The following is a 24773-nucleotide window of genomic DNA, read 5'->3' as shown; positions in this document are numbered from 1 at the left end:
CAATGAGGCTGACTATAATTGCTTGCATGTCGGATGTTAGGAGCAATGCAAAGTTAGAACTTATTTTCAAGTGGGAATAATACATGRAAGSAGGAATAAAAGGTSAAATAAAGAAGTAGTAGTAGATTATAATAATGAGTTAATCAATAACGGAAAACTGACGCTCTTCTATTTAAATCATTTGAATCGGAACTATAGAGGGCACCTTTTCCAAGTCAGAGTCAATGAGGACATCTTCCTGGTTTTGGCCAAACCACACCTCACCTGTCAAAGTAAAGCTGACCAGTTTGCGAGGATGATCTGTGGATGACTGCCCCTCACTTTGACCTTCTCCCTGAGAGACACAGAGAAGTTGAATGTAAAAACACACACACAGACACACCACGACACACACACACACAACAAACCATAAAAACACACACAGACAGACACACCAGGACTCCAGGGTTCTTCACAGTGATGCAGGGGGTGGTTGCTCTCAGGGCTCCACTGACGCCGTGGTAGTACTTGAAGCAGATCTTGGTCTCAGCTAGAGGGAAAACAGAGAGATGCATGACATGAACACCATCCCTCGTTTCTCTCTTCACCCACTCTTTGGCTGGCTGCGCCTCAATTATGAGACGTGACTTTGTTATATTCTTATGTAACAGGGAAGTATGTACGTGGAGTAATGCAAAACGTACAAATCTTGCTCACAGTTACTTGTGTTTGCATGCATTATAGAATTAACAATTCAATTAAAAGTAGTATACTGTGTAATTGCAGTGTAATTCCCTTCCCATTAGTTACCCATGGAATAATGCCACTATGGTTGTTCCCTATAGGCCCTGCGCAAAAGTAGTGCACTATGGGGCCTCCCGAGTGGCGCAGCGGTCGAAGGCACTGCATCCCAGTGCTAGAGGAATCGCTACAGATCCGGGTTCGACCTGTAGTGACAATTGGCCCAGCGCGGTCCAGGTTACGGAGTGTTTGGCCGGCTGGGATGTCGTTGTCCCATCAAGCTCTAGCGCCTCCTTGTGGCGGCCGGGCGGATGCACGCCGACTTCGGTCGCCAGCTGTACGGCGTTTCCTCCGACACATTGGTGTGGCTGGCTTCCGGGTTACGCGAGCAGTGTCAAGAAGCAGTTTGGTTAAGCGAGGTCGTGTTTCAGAGGACGCAAGGCTCTCGACCTTCGCCTCTCCCGAGTCCGTATGGGAGTTGCAGCAATGCGACTAACTACCAATTGGATATCACGAAAGGTACAAAAATAAAATTGTGCACTACATAGGGAATAGGGTGCCATTTGGAATGAAACCAATGTCAATTATTAAGTATTGCATCTCCCCCTTTCTTAATCCTGTCCCATTGGACCACACTCATTACAAAGACCTTTTGAAACGTAGTTTCTACATTATACTTGATCATATTTCTCACTGTATAAATCCCACTGATGCTTTCTCTCCTCTCCTCTCACCGTCCATGAAGTAAGGCCCAGGCTCCAGCCTCCAGACGATCTGGCCCCTCTGTGTCCCATTCACCCCACGGTTCTTACAGTCCCACACATTGGATGGGCTGATTTCATCTGGGCCGGCGAACAGAAAGAAAGCTCTGTCAGTCCAGTCAGTATGTGTGTGGGGTTCTAAATGAGTATATGGCTCTAAAATGGGAGTGCGTGCGTGTTGTGTTCTATGAAGACATGACAGTGACAGACAAACTTCTGGATTATTGTCTAACCTTAAAAATGGTTGACCCCAAATAACATTATGGTCAAATGTTTATTGAACAGCACTTGTCTACGCTCCACTTTGCAGCCTTATCACAGCTGTTGTTCCACGTCTGTTTGCCTCATGTCATATAACCATGACAGATACTTAGCTTCAGACAATTCTTCTTTAATCCATAAWTGTAGTGCCTAAAATACATTCTCTACAACCTCTAACACAAAGGACAAMAAATTGTAACCTACCACGGTGTTAAAACGGAGGGAATTCCGCTGTACGTAGCACTTTCGACCCCCCCCTCTAATAATGAACCACCACTTCAGGCTGAACTGAACGAGCACGAAGCAGCACAATGAGGGGGGGGGAGAGAGGAGGGTGAGGTAAGGTAATATCATTGAATGTCTGCTTAGTAGTGGAAAGTGGGAGAGCACGGGCCACCCGGGGGGATTAAGACCCGGACGCTAGTAATGAAGTGCATGATGGCCTCGTGATCGATAGCCACGTGGCCTGGCACCCTCCCTGCATGCTTTCTCTGCTTTCTCCTGTCTCTCATAGTTTAACCTTACAGTGAACCATTGGGATCCTTCTTRCTTAAAGGAGGGAAGTCCAGAGAGGTCAAAGGGCGGGTGGATAGAGGATTCACGGAGCTTCTAGAAGTCGACTGACTCGTCCAAAAGCCAGTTGGTAAATCGGTAAATGAGTATTAGAGTTAACCATAATGTGGTTGCTCTAGCTTTCTGTTAAATAAATACTATAGAGTTTGTTGGCTGAATGTCTCTAGTGTGTATGCTTACTTGCATAGAACCGAACTGGTCATACTGTAGTTTCAAAGAATGTGTGGTTCATAATTTGAACAAATATGAATACGCTAGATATGTTGCCTTTTACTGCAACAGGGGAACATTTAGGCTTAGTAGCCTTATGCAGGGTGCCGCTTAAGCAGGGCTATCATGTTGGAGACCACCCAGAATAGTCTAAGTGTATATGGTATACGTGATAGCGTGCGTGTAAAGCCTATCGCATGTTTCCCAGTCAAAACAGTTTAAGTATATATTATGACAATATGTGCGACGTTTTTGGTTCATTTTGGTGTTCGGACGTTTATCGGCTGCATAACCTATTTTCTTGAGTCAAGTCGAAGTTTGGTAGCCGTAGTCTATGCCCCTTCATCGTTGATTGGTCAACAGGACTACTGCTAGTAGGAGTGGGAACTATGGACGGGATTGTTCAATGAAGTGTTTGTCCTTCAACGAGAGAAGACTAATTTTCATGCACGTTTTCTTACTTGAGAAAGTAGTTAGATGTAAAATTTGCAACTAAGAACTCCTCTGCAATTTTTTACAAATTTTAAATCAAGAAATCTTAGACTAATTCTGACTATTTGAGGAACTGTATACTGGCTGTGTTGTTGCTATGGCCTTTCAAGAGGGACAAACAGTAATATTGCCGCTTTCTTCTAGTTTTTCAAGCGTAGGTCTTTTAAGAGAGCATGGGCACAGAGCATGAGCACAGACATTTAAGTCACATAGCTGAGTTCTGCTAGGAGCAAACAGAACCTAGTATGCAGGCGCCTTTATAGTACACCAAGTCAGAAGTATTTATGTTGACTCAGGCTTCCCTTCTGTGGAATTTCAACAGCTCCAGTTTCAATATTGGACTCTGGAGTCTCCTGCACCAGACTTGCTATTCTCAACTCTACAAAACTAGCTAGAATCAGCCAGTCCTACTAGTTAATCAAAGAAACACTACTGTTATATAATCAATGAATGTGGAACATTTCTTTCAACCTTTGACTCCATGCTCCACCAGTAAATAGACATGTTTCTCAACTCCAGGTCATTTTTGTTTAGGCGGATACTAACACTCCTGATTCAACAAATCAATGGCTATATTATTAGTTGAATCTGGTTGTGTTCGTGCTGGACTATGTTCGTGCTGGGGCAACCAGTACAGGTGTTCTACTTTAAACTTTCCTAGTTATGAACTACACCATTGTGAAATGAATATACTGAATGTCTCACCGATGTGATACAGGCCGATCCAGTCGGTGGCGTCCACCTCCTCCTTGATGTCCCAGGAGATGACCAGGTTCTGGCCCCTCCCCAGCGTGAACTCCAGTGTGGACGCAGTCAGCGACGAGCGGCTCTGCGARGTCACCAGGTCTGTGTCGCTGTTGGCCCTCGGGAGACCCATGGGGCTGCTCACCACAGAAGCCGTGTCCCTGGCGGCACCGCCTCGCTCCGCCAGGCTCCGCAGGTTCTCTGGGCTGAGCGTGTGTCGCAGGTGTGGGCTGCGCCTCCGTGGTGCCGACAGGTGCTCCCGCCCCACGTGTGCAGACAATCCGTGTGCATTTTGGGGGTGGGCTGTGTGGGGATGGTTACGGGTCCTGGGAAGGACCGCGAGTGAGGGACGCATGGTGGCTGCGGAGGGACCAAAGCAGGAACTTTAACGTTTGGCAGGGTGACGGAAGATGGCAAGGTGTTGGTGGGGCACAGATAACCGGAAACCCTTGGTCTTAGTGGTTGGGTTAGGCATCAAAGATATGGTCTACCTCGGCCACTTAACTATAGTAGCTTGCTACAGCTTTAGCTTTCCGATGGTGGTGTCAGTAGTGGTTGATGTAGAGGCTGCAGACCTTATCCTTCCATAGAAGCTCTGTGGTGTGTTGTACCTAAAGTTCTGGCCATTCTCTCTCTGGCCAATTTAAAAACAGAAGCATGTCTTGAGTGCAGTATGCCATCCAGGAGCAAAGACAGGTTGAAGACACAGCCAGCATTGTCCACTCCGCTACTCCAAATTGACACTGTCCAACAAGCAAAGATCAAGACAGAGACCGAGGCTAGGAAAGAAGAGAACAAGGCAAGATGGAGGGGAAAATGAGGGACAGAGGCAGACAGACAAAGACACAGAAACAAGCACGTCAGTATTCCTAACAGATGCCCTACACACACAGCAAACGTAGTGGACACTGCTGTCAAAGATCCAGTCACCTTGCCTGGCTACCCAAACGCTACGCAACGCCCACGGGCATTACTTTCTTCTCCGCAATGAGTCTGGATTCGAGTAGCTCCCCAACAATATCTAGAATGGAAATCTATTCAGGACCGTCTGATTGGTTCCACACGTGGGTAAAGCAGTGTTTTGAAAATTCGTCATTGGCTTTGATACTCTGATTGGTTAGAGATAATACAGTCACTGATGACTTTGTTTTGTACAGTACCCCTCATTTTGACACCACCACATGACTTCAATGACGGCAGTCTCCGACTGAAGTGTGTAGCGAACGATAAGAGCAGCAGAAGAATTCAGTGGGAGTCGTCAAGCACCCAGTCACCAATGCAGTACTAGACGTAGCCATTCCAATTTACACACCGCGTCATTCTCTACTTCTTAAAATCAACCTTCCAACTGAATCAGGAAATCTGTGTGGGTGTGCGTGTGTGTCTCAGATTGACTGCCTCAGAAAAGGCAAGTGGAGAAAGGCAGCTGTAACTGCTTCTCTGGAAGCTCCTAATTCAGCAAAGGCCGCTGGGGGAAATAAGGTGGGGAGGACTGTGATTGGCTGTCGGATTCTGAACCACAGCCGTTTAGTAGGAAAAGGGGGACATGCGACTTAATGATCCAACAGGAGCTTATTTTAGATGTGCTGAGCAACAACCAAGGCTTTTTGAAGCTTGGGTATAATTTGAGCTAATGCTAGCGCAAGTCATTTTTGATTTGGGCTGATCTATGCTGGGCTCGTCTCGTCGGCTGGTCAGCACTATTTTAGCCGACTATGCTGTTCTGGCTGCTTGGAGACCATTGCATCGTAGTGTAGCTCTTCTGTAAATTGAGGCGATTTTTGACAAGCTTAAGGGGTGCGWGCTAAATCAAGCACCTAAACTATCTGAAAGAAAACACGTAATGTTAGGAGCCAGGTCTACAGCCTTCAGAGTCAGCGATGAAGAGGCGACTCTGGYATGCTGGCCTTCTAGGCAGAGTTCCTCTGTCCAGTGTCTGTTKTTTTCCCCCATCTTAATCTTTAATTGGCCAGTCTGAGATATGGCTTTTTCTTTGCAATTCTGCCTAGAAAGTCAGCATCCCGGAGTCYCCTCTTCACTGTTGACGTTGAGACTGGTGTTTTGCGCGTACTATTTCATGAAGCTGTCAGTTGAGGACTTGTGAGGCATCTGTTTCTCAAACTAGACATTAATGTACTTGTCCTCTTGCTCAGTTGTGCACTGGGGCCTCCCAAGCTTTCTATTCTTGTTAGAGACAGTTTGCGCTGTTCTGTGAAGGGAGTAGTACCAGATCTTCAGTTGCTTGGCAATTTCTCGCATGGAATAGCCTTCATTTCTCCGGAAACTCAACTAGTCTAAAAGGCCAGTTTTATTGCTTCTTTAAATCAGAACAGTTCAGCTGTGCTAACATAATTSCAAAAGGGTTTTCTAATGATCAATTAGCCTCTTAAAATTATAAACTTGCATTAGCTAACAACGTGCTATTGGAACACAGGAGTGATGGTTGCTGATAAATGGGCCTCTGTACGCCTATGTGGATATTCCATTWAAAAAAWAAGCGATTTCCAGCTACAATAGTCATTTACAACATGAAATGTCTACACTGTATTTCTGATCAATTTGATGTTATTTTAAAATGGACAAAAATMTTGCCTTTCTTTCAAAAACAAGGACATTTCTAAGTGACCCCYAACTTTTGAACGTCAGTGTAGTTTAGAGTGATGTTTCCGTAATACACACGATTGCCAGTGTTCTATTTGTGACACTTAGGGTGTGGGTTGATGGTCACTAGACTTGATGCCCTAATGTTATACATTGTTCTCATATCTGTAAGTAGTGCTTGACACCAGAGCAAGTTACTGAAGGTCCAAGGACACACTGATTATTCACTGTCGTATTGATGACATTATGTGGACACTGATGTTCTGATTACTTCATGACTGCCCTTTGATGTAATTGATTACTGATGATCGTCTGACTACTGTGATCGCTCCGATTACGGTTTTCTGTAGTAGCTGATGTTTATAACTCTGTAGCAGGAGACAAAGGTCACTGCTACACTGGGTTTTCTACAAGCCCCTAGGGCTAATGCTGACAAAACAGTTTCCTGTCTGATTGGGGTATAAGGGCTTGTTTAGAGAAGGCCAGGTAGACTTTATCTGCTTCTGTGCTGGGTGGTGTCTCCCTGTTGCAACTTGTAATACACAGAGTGATTTTTGATTGCTCTCCTTTTGTTCACCTGGACATTCCTATAACAGACACGTAGTGTGTGTGTGTGCGTGTGTGTGATGATTGCCTGTGCTTCCAGACTGATGCTGAAACTGAAGAAAGGGATGCCTACATGGATGTCCCGGAATCAACCAGACTATATAACTGGGGCACACACGCACAAATAGATATGGGCACAGCTACGTGGGAAGAGGAGCAATTTGAGTAAACAATCAGAGGCTTTACAGTCGAGAGACAAAAGTCTGTACACTTGCATAGTAGTTATGTAYCCGTTGTTGAGGTCAGTGGCGCAGCTGTGTAAGGCACTGACTCTCAGTGCAAGAGGCGTCACTGCAGTCCCTGGTTCGAATCCAGGCTGCATCACATCCGGCCATGAATGGGAGTCCCATAGGGCAGCGCACAATTGGGGTAGTCCGTCACTGTAAATAAGAACTGACTTGCCTAGTGAAATAAAAAAAATAAAACAGTGCTCAAATTCTTTCCATGTCTGTGTTCCATTGTTTTCACTGATCTGAGTGGGAGAAGTCTGGGTTGTCTTTGTCCCTGAGCTAACGGGATAAGGAGTCTGTTCACTGCCTCTACACACAGGGCCTTGACCTGAAAATCCTTCTTCCCTTCCTTGAAATAATTACTGATCTAACATGACTGGATGAAAGCTTCCACTACACTGCTTTCATCCATCACGTCATGTGAGATCTGTGATTTATTGACATCTGAGAAGAAAAGAAGGAAGCAAGGATTCATTTTCAAAAGGAGAAAAACAAGGCATGGTAGCCATTTCTGTTTAGGACAACAATTGCAGGTTTGAAAGGTTGGTGAAATAAGGATGCTATTATGTAGTGGGACCCAGATGCCATCTAGTGCCTTGAAATTCTGGTTATAACTGCATGAACGTGTATTATTAGGCCTATAAATAAATACAAGTTTATTTTTGAGCTCATTGGACACCAAGCTTATGGTAAAGCCATAGAATCCTTTTGTTGGGCAAGAATACCAGAGAGCTATTTTGCTTGGCACAAATACTGGTAATTTCAACTAAAAAATATATTTGTCCTTCTGATAGCGTTGAATCAACGTGGAAAACTGACTGGATTTGAAAGCAGTCAACATAAAAGGAATTTTGAAAATGTGTGACTTTTTCCTCAACCAAATTGTAACCTAAATCCAATGGCATGGTTCCAATTTTTGTTGATATCAATTTGAAATTGCAAACTAGATTTTGAACCTCCATCCCTTCTTCGAAGGAACGTCACTGATCTGACTAGATCGGTGAAAGATATGTTGTTGACCAGGTTTGCGTTCTCCTGTCCAGTCATGCTAAATCAGTCATTATTTCAAGGAAATAAGAAAGGAAGGCGAAAGGGAGATTGTACTTGCAACATTTTGTATCGAACGACAGGGGTGAGTAAAGATATTACCCTTGGGGAGTTCGTAACACCACTGCGCTTCACTATTACAAATCCCGCACACCTCAGACCCACTTCCAATGGCCGCACAGTGTACCATCCCACTTCTAACACCAATGTAGGTGAGAATGGGGGTGATGACCTCCCTGAGCAGGGATGGAGCCATGGCTGCCTTACTCCAAAAGCAAAAGTGCTCGCAACAAACGTTGGTTAAGTTCACAACTACAGTATTCATTCAAAACGGGAAGTTGGTGAACTGTTGTATTCGTCGCATGTGACTAATAAAATTTGATTTGAAATAAACAAACTTTAAAAAAAAAAAATAGGATGCTTGGAATAAGGATATTGCATTTCTTGGCAATTGACCCGCATTCTACCAACACCACTGCACACTTAGTGGGAAAGGTATCACTCCCTCTCTCCTCATACGTCTGTGTCCCTGCTGGAGGGTGGTTGGCCCTGTGAATATTGATTGACAGCGGCCTATCTTCCAGGCTTCCTGTTGACATCAGTCTGTCCAGAGGAGATCTGGGCCTCTCAAAGACTGAAACACGCAGGGAGGATAGATGACAGTATGGAAGAGTGCACACACACCTCTTGCCAAGGAGAAGTGCTGAATCTTCACAACGCAAGGTGCTGTATACAGCACTCCTTTGCGGCACACACACACACACACAAACTTTCACTCCCATTATGTCATGCGCATGGGTGTTGTATACACACTGACAGTAGTATGTTAGCAAGTGTGTGCACAGTATTGTTTTCTGAACTGACAGCYCAGACCTGTATTGGTTATCAAATACTGTAATGGAAAAGAGTGTATGTATGTGCATAAATCAATGTGTGGGCTTGAGTACAATATGCGCCTCCAGTGATGTCAGCAAAGGGATTCCTTTACTGTATGTGTGTTGATGTCAGCATTGGGACCCCTCAGTGCTCCTGTGGAGGTGACTGCAGCACTTTCCTGCTTGACAGAACAGGCACCTTGGGAAGCTGGCACGAAGAGTGTCACCAGGATCTAAATGTGCCTCAAAACACTTTCAGTAAGGACTCAGACATACAGCCAGCACACACACAGGCATATGACGCATACACGTATGGCACCCCGAGAATCACACACAAAACCACGTGCAAAATGTGCTCATAGTCCACACAAACACAGCTATAAGTATYATATGTTGTAAATGAACTATGCTAATGTTACTGTAGATATAGGCTAATCATTCATGGACCCGTGCACCATGGGTAACGCAGTTAATCTAAACGTGTACATTTTGTCAATGCACAGAGACCTCATAATACTGAATGCAGTTCTTACTGACAAATGAGAGCAGGAACAGACTGTTCCTGAGTATTCCCAGCAATACGCCATGGAGTTACTGTCAGGGCTACTTTGCTGGCTGCTTCCCAGTGAGAATATGTTCCTGGAATGAGTCACATGCTGGGAGGTATCCCAGCAAAAAAAAGTATGACAAATGTATGCACTCACGACTGTAAGTCGCTCTGGATAAGAGTGTCTGCTAAATGACTTAAATGTARGTATCCCACAATGACCTGCAGTGTGAGGGAGCACCACAGAAGACGCTCCATTCACACTCACTTTCTGTATTCATGAAGGATCACTTTAGAACACAGATATATTTATAAAACACAATGGAAGTGAAGGCTGCTAACATATGCACACTGCACAGGAATCTGTACCTTAAATGTTACCTTTACTGTAGATGTACACACACACAGTCAAAAAATACATGAAACAAGCATACAAACTGTACAGCCAACCCCAATGTGCTGTCATTACTCAACTTTTGAGGAAACCAGTTACACTTAACATCTGAGCAGTTTAATAAGTGATTTTGTAGTCATTGCTCAAACTGATACAGTCACTGTGACCCTGTAGGAGGTCCAGATGTGAGTTGTATCAGCTTGAAAATGTTGACTAACTCCCCCACTAAGCCACACCTCCAATATAATTTCCCAGTGTGCCTTGCCTTCGAGTAAATAAGTTAAAAACATATCAACGACCATGTCTCTATTTTCAGTCCTTTGGCCTTCACTCGGTGAGTTCCTAGGTGAATATCATTAAATTCTTTATGACAATACATTACATATCGCATAAGGTCTTATTTTGAGMCCTAGATGTATTGTAACAGTGGCCTGAAACTCGTGGTTTACAGGGCACATCATGCCTACAAGTATGGGTCCAAATTACAGTAAGAAATTACCAGATAAAAATAAATAAAACATGGATTTCCAGGAATCTTACAACCAGGATATCTGTAAAACCTGTGAAATTTACCAGAATTTTGAAACCCTACTTGCAAGTCACATTATACCATCTTGCAAAATTATATGTAATTCCCAWTGGAATCCAGCCAGAGTTAGGATATCCAACAAATTTRRATTCACCCACAACCTGCATTCATAAATGACTGCRAGGGATAGGAACAATGTGAAGAGACTACCTAAGCCATTTACACTGGAACAACCATTTCAGTAACACGTGCAAAAAAAACTAAATGATTGGATTCATTTATATTTCTTTGTCTTGCATAATCAATCACTCAATGTACATGGAAAAACTCTGATATTAAAAACAATGACATTTTTTTTAACCTGTAGAAAAGCATGCTGGTCAAATTAATTTGTTATAAAAAAATTTTTTAAATGATGCTGTGACTTCATTTAGTTGAGTCAGTAGCACAAACTTTATTTTTTTTAAATCCCCTTTTTCTCCCCAATTTCGTGGTATCCAATTGTTAGTAGTTACTGTCTTGTCTCATCGCTACAACTCCCGTACGGGCTCGGGAGAGACGAAGGTCGAGAGCCATGCGTCCTCCGAAACACAACCCAACCTGCTTCTTAACACAGCGCGCATCCAACCCGGAAGCCAGCCGCACCAATGTGTCGGAGGATACAACGTACACCTAGCGCCCGGCCCACCACAGGAGTCGCTAGTGCGCAATGAGACGAGGATATCCCTACCGGCCAAACCCTCRCTAACCCYGACGACGCTAGSCCAATTGWGCGTCGCCCRATYGACCTCCCGGTCGCGGCCGGCTGCGACAGAGCCTGGGCTCGAACCCAGAGTCTCTGGTGGCACAGCTAGCACAGGTRTACAGTCACTGTTCTTACTCTCCCTACTTACTGTACATCACTTTGTCCAACTACACCTACATTGTATGACTTACTTTCCCCGCAAAACAGATGGCGACAAAGACAGCCTGAGACAACCAGGGACAACATGCAAACGTTAGCACTCTGGGTTGTCGATAGGCACAGACCTAGGATCAGCTTCTCATCTCTGAACCGTGACCTTAGAATGGCATCACCCAAACGTCGTTATGTTTTTTAACCATTTCATTTTGAGTTTAATTTGTTTTCTGAACTGGGTTCAGATGGAAATGATCATCTCGACCCTGTTGGTGACTGCATCCGTCCAACCAAGTGAGGCTTGGCAGGACTTGGAAGTTTGTGAATATGGGCAGTTCCATCTATACTGAACAAAAATGAAAATGCAACATGTAAAGGGTTGTTKCCATGTTTCATGAGCTGAAATWAAAGATCCAAGAAACTTTCCATATGCACAAACAGATAATTTCTCAAATGTGTCACATTTGTTTACATCCCTGTTAGAGAGCATTTCTTGCTGTTTAATCAGCATGGTCATTACACAGATGCACCTTGTGCTGGGAACAATACAATTAAAATGTGCAGTTTTGTGACAATGAATACAGTTGAAGTCATTAAAACTTGGTATTCAACCACTCCACAAATTTCTTGTTAACAAACTATAGTTTTGGCAAGTCGGTTGGGACATCTACTTTGTGCATAACAGTGCATAACAGAAGTAATTTTTCCAAGAATTGTTTACAGAGATTATTTCACTTATAATTCACTGTATCACAATTCRAGTGGGTCAGAAGTTTACATGCACTAAGTTGACTGTGKCTTCTTTAAAGAGCTTGGAAAATTCCAGAAAATGTCATGGCTTCAGAAGCTTCTGACAGGCTAATTGACATKATTTGAGTCAATTGGAGGTGTACCTGTGGATGTATTTCAAAGCCTACCTTCAAACTCAGTGCCTTTTTTGTGGACCTCTGCAAGTCTGGTTCATCCTTGGGAGCAATTTCCAAACACCTGAAGGTACCACATTCATCTGTACAAACAATAGTACGCAAGCATAAACACCATGGGACCGTGCAGCCGTCATACCGCTCAGGAAGGAGACGCCTTCTGTCTCCTAGAGATGAACGTACTTTGGTGCGAAAAGTCCAAATCAATCCCAGAACAACAGCAAAGGACCTTGTGAAGATGCTGCAGGAAGCAGGTACAAAAGTATCTATATCCACAGTAAAACGAGTCCTATATCGACATGACCTGAAAGGCCCCTCAGCAAGGAAGAAGCCACTGCTCAAAAACCGCCATAAAAAAAAGCCAGACTACGGTTTGCAGCTCACATGGGMACAAAGATTGTACGTTTTGGAGAAATGTCCTCTGGTCTGATGAAACAAAAATAGAACTGTCTGGCCATAATGACCATCYTTATGTTTGGAGMAAAAAGGGGGAGGCCTGCAAGCCAAAGACCACCCCATCATGTTGTGGGGGTGCTTTGCTGCAGGAGGAACTAGTGCACTTCACAAAATTGATGGCATCATGAGGTAGGAAAATTATGTGGATATATTGAAGCAACATCTCAAGACATCAGCCAGGAAGTTAAAGCTTGGTTGCAAATGGGTCTTCAAAAATGGACAATGACCCCAAGCATACTTCCAAAGTTGTGGCAAAATGGCTTAAGAACAACAAGGTCAAGGTATTGGAGTGGCCATCACAAAGCCCTGAACTCAATCCCATAGAACATTTTAGAAAAAGTGTGTGAAAAACTGAAAAAGCGTGTGCGAGCAAGGAGGCCTACAAACCAGACTCTGTTACACCAGCTCTGTCAGGAGAAATGGGCCAAAATTACCCAAAACATTTGACCCAAGAAACAATTTAAAAGCAATGCTACCAAATACTAATTGAGTGTATGTAAACTTCTGACCCACTGGGAATGTGATGAAAGAAATAAAAGCTGAAATAAATCTCTAKTATTATTCTGACATTTCACATTCTTAAAATAAAGTGGTGATCCTAACTGACCTAAGACAGGGAATTTTTACTAGGATTAAATGTCAGGAATTGTGAAAAACTGAGTTTAAATGTATTTGGCTAAGGTATGTAAACTTCCGACTTCAACTGTAATTATACTTTTCACACCCCTGAGTAATTTCATGCTAGAATCACATTTAGAAGCGATTATAGCTGAGTCTTTCTGGGTAAGTCTAAGAGCGTTGCACACCATTTAAGTCTAGCCATAGATTTAAGTCAAAATTGTAACTAGGCCACTCAGGAACATTCAATGGCATCTTGGTAAGCAACTCCAGTGTATAATTGGTCTTGTGTTTTAGGTTATTGTCCTGTTGAAAGGTTAATTTGTCTCCCAGTGTCTGTTGGAAAGCAGACAACCAGGTTTTCCTCTAGGATTATACCTGTTCTTAGTGCTATTCCATATATTTTTATCCCAAAAAAACATAGTCCTTGCCGATAACAAGCATACCCATAACATGATGCAGCCACCACCATGCTTGAAAATATGAAGTGTTACTGAGTGATGTGTTATGTTTGGGGCAAATCCAACGCAACGCTCTGTATTCAGTCCGCCCTTGCATGACCAAATCTGAGGCAATCATAGACATCCATGTTTCATAAGTTTGGACATCACAGTACAGTATAACACAGTTGAGAACAGTACAGTACAGAAAAGTACAGTACAATGTACTCTACTGAACATATCTTTACTATACTGTAATGTATTGAACTCTACTGTGCCGTCTATGTTTAACAAAAAATGTAGACATCTATTTCAGATTTTGTCTGGTCCGGCTCAACAAAAAGTGGTCTTGTTTGTGGGCAGAGCTCATTACAATAATTGCCAGTGTGTAGAAAAATACCCAAATATGCAATAGAAGGATATTGCATATATATTGCATATACCTTTTTGTAGCCATAAATCTGTATAGTACAGATCAGGGACCTATGATGTAATTCAGTTACCAGATGTTGATCCACTTCACCTACTGTAGTAAAATAACCAAATTATTATATTTTTTTACTCAAAGTGTCATATCATAGCTGACACCCTATTCTTTCTGCAGACATCTTTGAATCTTAATTCGGAACAGATAACAGGTTTTGGAAAATGTGGTCGCATAAAAAAAAAACGAAGGGAGATTTTATCGTCATTCTGTTACCAAAGTTTGCATCTGCACAGTTGTTCCTGTAAATGTATTTTGTGAAACTTTGTAAAACCACTCAAAGTAGTCCTTGTGCATAGAGTATTGCTTTCGTTTTTTTTACTTTGAGATCAATGTTTTTTGTTTGGAATACGTTTTAAAGTGACAAATATGATGTTAATGTTGGTGGTAAAGTTTATAAAAAATAAAAAATAAAATTTAAAAATTGATTTTAGGCCTGTATAAATTTCAATATAAGATGTTACAGTTTGCTTTGATAAACCAAGTGTGATATACCCAGGATGTGAGGTGACCATACTGTATGTATGCATGCAAAGGCCATGGGGCACAGTTCTTGTCTTCAGGGGCTGCAGTCCTGCTGCTTTATCTCGCACCTTGTACTAGCACTGAATTGATCGATTTAAAGTCACTGATGTCCCAAAGAATGTACACACATCAAGGCTTTGGACAACTGAGCCGATCCAAGCCCAAATCAAGGCGTACTGAGCTCGCATGGTTACTGGAACCATTCTGAAAATAACAATGTGAAATAAAAATAACTGAGCCGGCACAAAATGGTTTGGGTCTGCATAATAATGAAAGGGTAATGGTTTCCATTTCCCAGGACTCAGTCTCAGATTAACAGGATAGGACGAGAACCAGCAGACAAGTCGGCCCTTGAAGACTGGACCTGTGACACGCTGGCTATAGGCATAAACCCACTCGTAACATTTGACATGACATAATGTTAATGCTTAGCTGCGTAGGGGCATGGCATAAGCATTATTCTGTTCTCCCCAGGGCATTCATCACACAAAGTAGTTACAAATCGGTAGCTTTCAGAGATGTTTAGCAATAAATAGTTAGCACATCTTACTATAGCATCTAGCACTAGTATGCAGCCAGTAGCACAACGACGACATCACTTTCCTACGTGAATGAGGAAACCATCAAAATAAAAGCCTGCCTTTTGAAAACATTGCGATGTGGATAAGTCATTCAAATGATATTGAATTTTTTAAATCAATGGCACTTTTAATTGTGCATACAAGAAAATGCAAGAAGTCATTTCTGAAAACAAATAGAAAATATATGTTTTAACCTTCTCAAGTGTGAGATCCAAATGTCTAACGGTCGCCGCAGCGTGAGTTTTTTTTATGCCCATGATGTCAGAATGCACTCACTGTTCCAAAATGTGATTGTTACCCAACAGGACATAGGGCTGGCGATACGGCCAAAATCTCATATCCGATATAGGTACTTTCATATCCTGATAACGATACATATCACGATATAGCCCATTTTCTGTAAATTCAATGAATAAATAGTTTATATAAAAATGACCACATGTAAAGGCACATTTCTTATTACATTTTGAATTAACGCAACAAATAAAAAGGTACTTACTCATATGTTATATTTTCCTTTTATTTAGAACCTTTTGTGCAAATTTTCAATTAAGGGTGTAACAAAATATAAAATATTAATGTATAAAATCAAAAAAAAAAAGAATTTAAAAAAGGAAAATAGAAAACACTTCAACTATAGTTGCACAAAATAAATTCTATTTATTTATTTTTTTATTAAAAAAATTGAGGGGCTTGTCTGTTTTGCATGTTTTTTTGGCATATACGTGTCACATATCAATTTGTATGTGGTACTGGGGTGGCAGGTACCGCTAGTGGTTAGAGTGTTGGGCCAGTAACCGAAAGGTTGCTGTATCGTATCCCAGAGCTGACAAGGTAACATTGGACATTCTGCCCCTGAACAAGGCAGGTAACCCAACGTTTCTAGGCCGTCATTGTTAATAAGAATTTGTTCTTAACGGACTTGTCAGGTTAAATAAAGGTTAATAAATTTTAAAAAAACTTGGGTCGAGTGTTAGCACCAACTCACGAAACCCCGTTTCTCGCCCGTGTAAATTGGGGCCATGTCTTTGCAGATGTAAGTTGTAACGGCAGCTGTTATTCCTTCCGTCTTCGTGATACTTTGGCCCCTATGGTGTGCCGGGGGCAAAAGCCTCTTGCAACGTCTGAGTCAGGGTTTGTTTTGAGCACTCGACTGTACTTTTTTGGGTCTCATCCGTAGACTCTCCGTACTGTTTCACATGATTCTTGCGTAGGTGGTAAAAGAGGTTAGTGGTGTTTGAGCCCGTTGTCGGGACCGACATGCAGCATATTTTGCAGAGGACAGTTTTCTGGTCCGTGTCAGACTTTTCATACCCAAACCACGTTCATGCAACCAAAGTAGCCCCTCTTAGGGACAAGTGCCGTGTCTGCTTTGTGTCACATTCACTCTTGTCCATGTTTGTTTGTGTTGCAAATGTCCTTCCACGCGGCACGCAAAGCGTCGTCCAATTGATGAAAAATGTTGCCATAAAGAGTGATTTGCGACAACCAAATAAACGACAGAGCATAATATGAAACAATAGACATTTTTCTATCGTCACACGATATATATCGTCATAGCTCCCAGCCCTAACAGGACAGTTAACTCGCGCTGCCCTCAAACCAAGGCACGCTGCCTGATAATTATCTATAGACGTTTTCAACTTGTCAATTTCAAATTACTTTAACAGGTTTTATTTTCTAACAGTTGGAATTGAGGTGTGTGCCACCTCATTAATTCACATAAGTAGCCCATTTTCACTATTAGGCATTACTGAGCCAGACAAACTTCTCTCTTCGACGAGAACCCAAGCACTTCCCCAGATCAAGTATCTCTAGTCAGAACAGGCCTTGCAAACTTTTCCCTCCTGGCCAGTGGTGTAAAATACTTAAATACAAATACTTCAAAGTACTACTGAAGTTGTTGTTTGAACTTTTAATTTTCTTAAAAAATGTAGTAAAGTATGTACTTTTTACACCATACATTTTCCCTGACACCCAAAAGTACTCCTTACATTTTGAATGCTTAGCAGTACAGGAAATCTGTCTAATTCACACACTCAAGAGAACACCCCTGGTCATCTCTACTGCCTCTGAGCTGGCAGACTTAAAACACAAATGCTTTGTTTGTAAATGATAACTGTTGGAGAGTACCCCTGGCTATCCCGTAAAAGATAAATAAGGAAATTGAAATGTATACTTTGATAGTTAACTATATTTAAAACCAAATACTTTCAGTTTTACTCAAGTAGTATTTAACTGGGTGACTTTCCCTTGTGTCATTTTCTATTAAAAAGGTATCTTTACTTTTATTCAAGTATCAAATTTGGGTACTTCTTTCACCACTGCCCCTGGCACATTTTCTGTCTGGCACCCGCATTGCCTTTTATTTATTTTTTAAGGAAAACAAACTCTGCGAATGCACATGTGTGCGTTCCTATCAAAGTAAGTGCCTTATTTTCTGTATATTGTTTTGTRGTTTCTACTGTAGCATACCATATGCATGTATGGAGCGTAACGTATTTACMGTTTTATTCACATTTTCAAGTACTGGTGAAAAATCATGCATTCCGATTCTTGCATAGATTGTAATAGACACGTGTTTAGAATACTTTTTTGAAGGTTGTACTGATTATGATAAACTAATGCTAAGCAGCATCCCGCTCTTTCAGTTTTCCTACAAGGCTGCTATCAATAAACCATTTTGAGTCGGGAACGTTTAGAAAGACACTATCAGTATCAAGTCATCTATGCATTTTTTTAATGTGGCGCCATGTTTGTCACGTAAGCGCCTGTCAGTCCAAAGATGTTATAACGAAACGAGATGAAGTGATAATTCACTCGACTGACTTGTGTTTTCACGACAACTGGGAACTCTAAAAATACGAGGTCAAATCATGATGTCAGTGATCTTCAGATCGGAAAGTCAGAGCTCTAACAAGAAGCCTGATGTCCCCGGATGGAATTACGAGTTGGATGACCGTTAAACGATTTTCCCCCAGTCGATGCTCGTTTTTATACGAGTTCCCAGTTGTCTTGAACACGCTGAAGTCAGAAATTGGAGATTTCCCAGTTGTCTTGAACGCGGCATTAGATTGTAACTATGGTACCTCAGGGTTTCCAGCGCAGATCCCCCTTTCCAGGGGTTTTATTTAGCATAAAGTTCTGTGTTTGCCCCCTTTAATTGATAAATCGCCCATAGTAATATTTCCTGCATCATATCCCCCCACGACACCTTCCCTCCCATGGACTTGAAAACCCCCACAAATTAAATGAACCCCCCCACAAACGGTTTCATCCCTGTTTAGTTTTTGCTCTACTGTTAGGCTAGAATTTGGGGGGGGGGGTGATCTGTGAGGTGATAACATTTTATTTGCATTGTGATTTGTCTAATACTGTAAACGACTTGTCAAGTCATGTCCTCCGGTTGTTGTATATACAGTAACAAGTACATCGAAGATTTGCAATATGCTAAAAAGTGACCAAAGCTCATTTTTCAGGCAACGGGCGCAGCCATCTTTGACTGTAACTTTGTTTATTTGCGTCTTATAGTGAATAGCACTCTGGGATTGAGTTTTTGCTTGTCAAAGATAAACAAACATGGCTGCCATCAAAGAATTTAGCTTCTGTTAGCTTAGCTGACACGCATCTCTTTTCTAAACAATATTACATTTCTCCCATCTGCTCACCAGAGATGTGGTACATTGTAAACAACTCTAGCTGGTAGGTCGCTACCTTATGTTTTGTTTGTTGTCATCGCAACCTGTTATTTAGACTGGTTAATGGAATGAATTTGGCTGTGGATGTGTTCCACGTGATGCTTGGATGGTGAAATTCGCATTTATCTTTTACAATAAAAAGGGGAAATTGAGGAATTTAAGTTGTGAAGCCCTTTATTTCCCATCAGTACAAAACATTGTTTAGATGCTTTTCAGACAACTCTTCCAAACACATATTTGCAATGGTTTGCTGCACTGACCACTCAACAAGGATCACAAATATGTGATCGTACACAAAGGGTTAAAAACATTTAAGACCAATAATGAAAAAAATACAATGTTGACACTGGTATGTTGAGAATATTGGGCTGAGTAAAAGCTTGTTGAGGGGATGGTGGGGGAAATGTCCCTCGGGGGAGCAGCAGGTAGCTGACTAGTGGTGACTATTTAGCGGTCTGAGGGTAGAAACAATTGGCCAGTCTCCSAGTTTTTGCCATGATGCTCCTGTACTGCCCGTGTCTGAGTGATTGAATCAGGGAAAACAGGGCATGGTTTMGGTGGCTGGGGTCCCTGATGGGGTCCCTTCTTTACCTTCCTGCGACACCTGGTGTTGTAGGTGCCATGTAGGGAAGYCAGTGCACACCCAGTGGTGCGTTCGGCTGCAKATGTCWCCCTCTGAAGCGCATTCCGGTCCGCGGCAGAGTTGCCGTACCAGGCTGTGATGCAGCTTGACAGTATGCTCTCGATGGTGCTCCTGAACACTGAGGGCCCTCAGGGACAGGCTGAATTTCTTCACTTTCCTGAGGTTGAAGAGTCACTGTCATTCCTTCACCACGGTGTCTGTGTGGTTGAACCATTTCAGCTTCTCCGAGATGTTTAAGCTGAGGAATTTGAAGTTATTGACAGTCTCCACGGCGGCCCTGTTGATGAGGATGGGGGCGTGTCCAGCCTGGTTTCTCCTGAAGTCCACAATCAGCTCCTTTGTTTAACTAATATTAAGGGACAGGATGTTTACCTGGCACCATTCCGCCTACATCCTCCCTGTAGGCTGTCTCATCGTTGTTGGTAATCAGGCCTACTACTGTTGTGTCATCAGCGAACTTGGAGTTGGAACTGTGGGAGGCCACACAGTCGTGCGTATACAGAGAATACAGGAAGGGACTGAGGACGCACCATTGTGGGGCCCCCGTGTTTAGAACCACTGTCGAGGAGGTAATGTTGCCTACCTTTGGGGGGGGGGGGGGGGGGGGGGGGGGGGGGGGGGGGGGGGGGGGGGGGTAGGATGTCCAGGACCCAGTTGCATAGGGAGGAGTTCAACCCAGGGCCGTGAGCTTTGTAATGAGCTTATAGGGCACTATAGTACTGAAAGCCGAGCTGTAGTCGATGAACTGGCATCCTTACATATGCATTCCTTTCTGAGGATCTATCAGGGCGGTAGGCAAATTGGAGAGGGTCAAGTGTGTCGGGGAGGGAGGTGGTGACATGATCTTTGACTAGCCTCCCAAAGCACTTCATGATGTCGGAAGTCAGTCAGTGCTACTGGTCGGTAGTCATTCAGTTCAGTTACTTTCCCTTTTTGGGAACAGGGATGATAGTGGACATCTTGAAGCGGGTGGGTATTAGCGGCCCAAGTTTGGGAGAGATTGAAAATGTTTGAGAACACAACAGCCAGCTGGTCTGCAAATGCTCTGAGGGCATGGCTATGGATACAATCTTGGCCAGCAGCCTTGCGAGGGTTAACATGTTTGAATTACTTACATATGTCCTCAGTGGAGACCGTGTGTAGCCCACGTTGTCACTGGGGGCTCTCCTCGTCAGCTCAGAGTCATTATCTTCGAATCATGATTAAAAAAAGGTGTTTAGCTTCTCCGGTAGGGTGGTGCTGGTGAATGCGATGTGGCTGGCTTTTTATTTGTKATCCGAGATTGTTAGGAGCCCCTGCCACTTACGCCTTGTGTCCGACCCGCTGAATTGCTTCTCCACTTTTCCCCCTATACTTGCATTTCGCCATCCTGATCGATCTGCGTAGGTCGTATTTGTATGGTTTAACCAAACAATTGTCCCCGGTTACCTTGCCCTGTTTATAAGCAGCATCCCGCTCTTTAAGTTTTCCTACAAGGCTGCGATCAATCCACCATTTTTTGGTTCGGGAACGTTTAGAAAGACACTATCGGTATCAAGTCATCCATGCATTTTTTTGAATCCGGTGACTGTCGGCATGTTCATTGATGTTATTCATCTCCAGAGGCAACCCAGAACATATTCCAGTCCACGTGATCAAAACAGTCTTGGAGAGTGAATTCTTAATGGTCGGACCAATGCTGTGTAGACCTCACCACAGGAACATCCCTCAAGTTTTTGTTTGTAGGTGGGGAGAAGCACGATGGAGTTATGGTCGGATGTGCCGAAAGGACAAATGGTCAAGAGTAGAATGCGAGTTAGACAGTCAATGTGTTGGTTGTAATTACTTTTGTTGTGGAGATTCTCCACAAATTCCCTCACAACAATGGATGCTGCCTGCAGAAATGCGGTCTCCAGTTTGTTCAGGGTCCATTTAAAATCTTTGAGAGCCTTTTTTGTTTCGGCTTGGGGCGGGATGTACTCAGCCATTGCGATAATCCCTGAGAACTCTCGGTAGGTAAAAAGGGCGACATTTGATGACCAACTATTCCAAGTCGGGGGAGCAGAAGCTCGCAAGCTCCTGTACATTTCCTCTGTCACAAAATGGGTTGTTGGTCAAAGCAGAGCCCACCACCTTTGCTCTTGCCACAGACAGCCCACTTACGATCTGCTTAAAAAAACAGTAAAACCCGCTGGTTGTATATAATCCGTTTYGATGTCGGAGGAAAGCCAAGTCTCAGAAAAACAGTATGTTGCAGGATCTGATGTCCCTCTGGAAGGAGATCCTCACCTCAAGTTTGTTCAWTAATGATTGAACATAGGCGAGTAGCATGCTTGGTAACTGAGGACGGGTCGCCCAGCGTCTTAATCTTATTAAGACRCCGCCACATCTACCTCTCCGTCAGTGTCGTCGCTTCGTACTCTCCGGTAAGACTGCCAAGCAGCTCAGCGCCTAGTCCATTGTTCCGCCATCTCAAGGAATTCGGGGAGGTTGGATGGACAGTGATTACCTAGCGATTTGTATTCCAATAGTTCTACTCAGATGTATGTAGTAATGTAGWAAAACTGATTAAGAACATTTGAGAAAACGCACYGGYAAAAAAGTAGAAACCGSCAATGTTTWATCGGAGCTCGAMGCYCGGCACCCTCTGTCGGCGRCYTCTTAACCACCTATACATCACTAGAGCTTGGGATGCATATAACAGTCGAAGCTCTGCTCTTCGTTCACTCTCTACAAGCCAATATYCATCCCATGTACAGCATATTACAGTGTATTGCATTGAGGGCTATGGATGGGGTAGAGAGCAAAGCTCTGCTGGATATGTACGACACACTCCCCCTCCAAAACTACACATATTTGATTAGTAGTGACCCTACTGAGTATTTCCCATCCCACTTTAGCTGAGACGGGTAGAAAGGTTCTCTCTACAAGCCAATAAGTATCCCATATACCGTGTATTGCATTGCAGTGAATGGCGTGGTAGTAGTAAGGAGTCACCAGTGCTCTGTATTAAACCGGTTGCCAGCACAAGAGACCATTTAAGTTTCAGAGTAATTCTGTATGGAGTAATTCCAATAACACATTTGTATTTAATTGAAAGTGTATTTATTTTAATATAGCCTACACAACAGCGTTCAACCACAGGAGGTTGGTGGCTCCTTAATTGGGGAGGARYGGTTCGTGGTAATGGCTGGAGCGAAATAAGGGGAACTGTATCAAATAAAACATGGTTTCCATGCGTTTGATGCCATTCTATTTGCACTGTTCCAGCCATTATTATGAGCCACCCCCCCCTCAGTAGCCTCCATTGCAAATATCAGTATTTGTGTAAACCTTCAAAAGAAATGCAGGTATAAATACAGTATTAAACTTCGCCAAATTATCCAATTATTTTGTGAAATGCGGTTGCAGTGTTGTGAATAAGTTGTACTGCACTAGAGTCCAGCCCCCCCCCGATTAAAATCGATATTCCCAAAGTTCAGCATGTCTTTGCAGGGGGACTCTTATTTTGAATATAAAAATACCCGATCGTGCTGCAGGCATACTATCCTGCTGCTAGGAACACGGTAATGCAAGTACTACRGACATCGATTAATTTGCATGTCAATACGTTTCTGTGGTGCGTCGAGCGCACAGGCTCATTGCCTTGCACACAATCCTGAATAGGGACTGTACTGAACAGTATGCTACCATTACTTGCTATTGGGTTACTCTGGGATTTCCCTACGTCATTTCTTAATGCACATCTCATTAATAAGACGCAGGCTTTAAATCAATCACTTTCACTTCATTGAAAGTGATCAAGACATGCACACATGACGCTTATACCAATGTAGTGGTTTGACTATAAACATATTTAAATTCCTTTTGTTTTCGATAAGAATCGTGACAATGAACGATAATAAAATATAACATTCTGACCACGGGTGCATCGGGTAGCCTACCCATGACTTACCTTTTGCGCAGAGGTGCGAGATAACGGACCCKAAAAATAAACGTGAGCACAGCCTTTATCCGCAGTTATGGTGTTGATATCACGATGAATTAATTCGTTTCTGTTTTGTGCAGTCTCGGATTTATGAACGGGCGGGGTACCGCTTTAGGGGGCCCAAGTCCACCGCAGGGGTGTAGAAGTACCCTGGGTTTGAGTCACGTACAGCGTCGGCATCACTCCTCCGGTTGGCAGCACCGTTGGTGTGAAATTTTCGGGTTGCGGAGGCAGGTCGGCCTTTTTGTAGCAAAATGTCACCGTGTCTAAAGGTGCGCGCTAGCAACACRATTCTCCTTAATTATTACAACTACGGCTCGTTTTGTCTCCTTTRCCCCCATATTTGCTTCTTCATCGCAATGCGCCTTCTACACCCTCACGAATAAGGTCCTCCGTATCATCTTCTCTGCCAGCAGATTCTCAAATCCGAACGCCCTGTCCCGCAAGCAATGCAGGTTTGGAGCCAAACCTACCGAGTAAAATGGCGAATGTAGCCTCCTTAATTATTGCAGTTTGGCTATGAGTCCCTTTTCTAACATTTTTTGAAATTATGCATTATATACCAGATGCGTGAGCCGTGCCTCCTCACTGTTGATATGGTTTCATTATATTATGGGGGAGAGCACAACGTGGGCGGTGACTTAAAAGGGATAGACCAGCGTTTCCCAAACTCGGTCCTCGGGACCCCAAAGGGTGCACGTTTTGGTTATTGCCCTAACACTACACAGCTGACTCAAATTATCAAAGCTTGATGATTAGTTGATTATTTGAATTAACTGTAGTGCTAAGGCAAAACCAAAACGAAAAACCTGGGACRCTGGGATAGACCCATCCTGCAAGAGTGTGTGTGTGTGTGTGTCTGCAAATGACAGGACTGCATTTTTATCCATATATTTTATATAATTCATTGACGTGGTTTAGGTTAATATCCCATCCATTGTGGGCTCTGC

At 43.1% G+C, this 24773-nt stretch overlaps 1 protein-coding gene across 1 annotated transcript in view; it reads right to left on the bottom strand.

Annotated features, from left to right (window-relative positions):
* LOC111973572 (E3 ubiquitin-protein ligase HECW2-like) overlaps window positions 1-24414 on the bottom strand; it is a 79113-nt gene extending 54699 nt beyond the window's left edge. The window contains exons 1-5 of the mRNA XM_024000952.2: window positions 23791-24414; window positions 3723-4540; window positions 1455-1562; window positions 435-529; window positions 265-334 (exon numbers count right to left, since the gene is read on the bottom strand). Of these exons, the coding sequence (XP_023856720.1) occupies window positions 265-334; window positions 435-529; window positions 1455-1562; window positions 3723-4116 (667 nt within the window). The 5' untranslated portion in view covers window positions 4117-4540; window positions 23791-24414. The remainder of the gene's footprint in view (window positions 1-264; window positions 335-434; window positions 530-1454; window positions 1563-3722; window positions 4541-23790) is intronic.
* Window positions 24415-24773: the final 359 nt, after the last annotated feature.

This window comes from Salvelinus sp. IW2-2015, linkage group LG2 (assembly GCF_002910315.2).
Source record: "Salvelinus sp. IW2-2015 linkage group LG2, ASM291031v2, whole genome shotgun sequence".
NCBI lineage: Eukaryota > Metazoa > Chordata > Actinopteri > Salmoniformes > Salmonidae > Salvelinus > Salvelinus sp. IW2-2015.
This window is presented reverse-complemented; position numbering and strand designations above follow the sequence as displayed.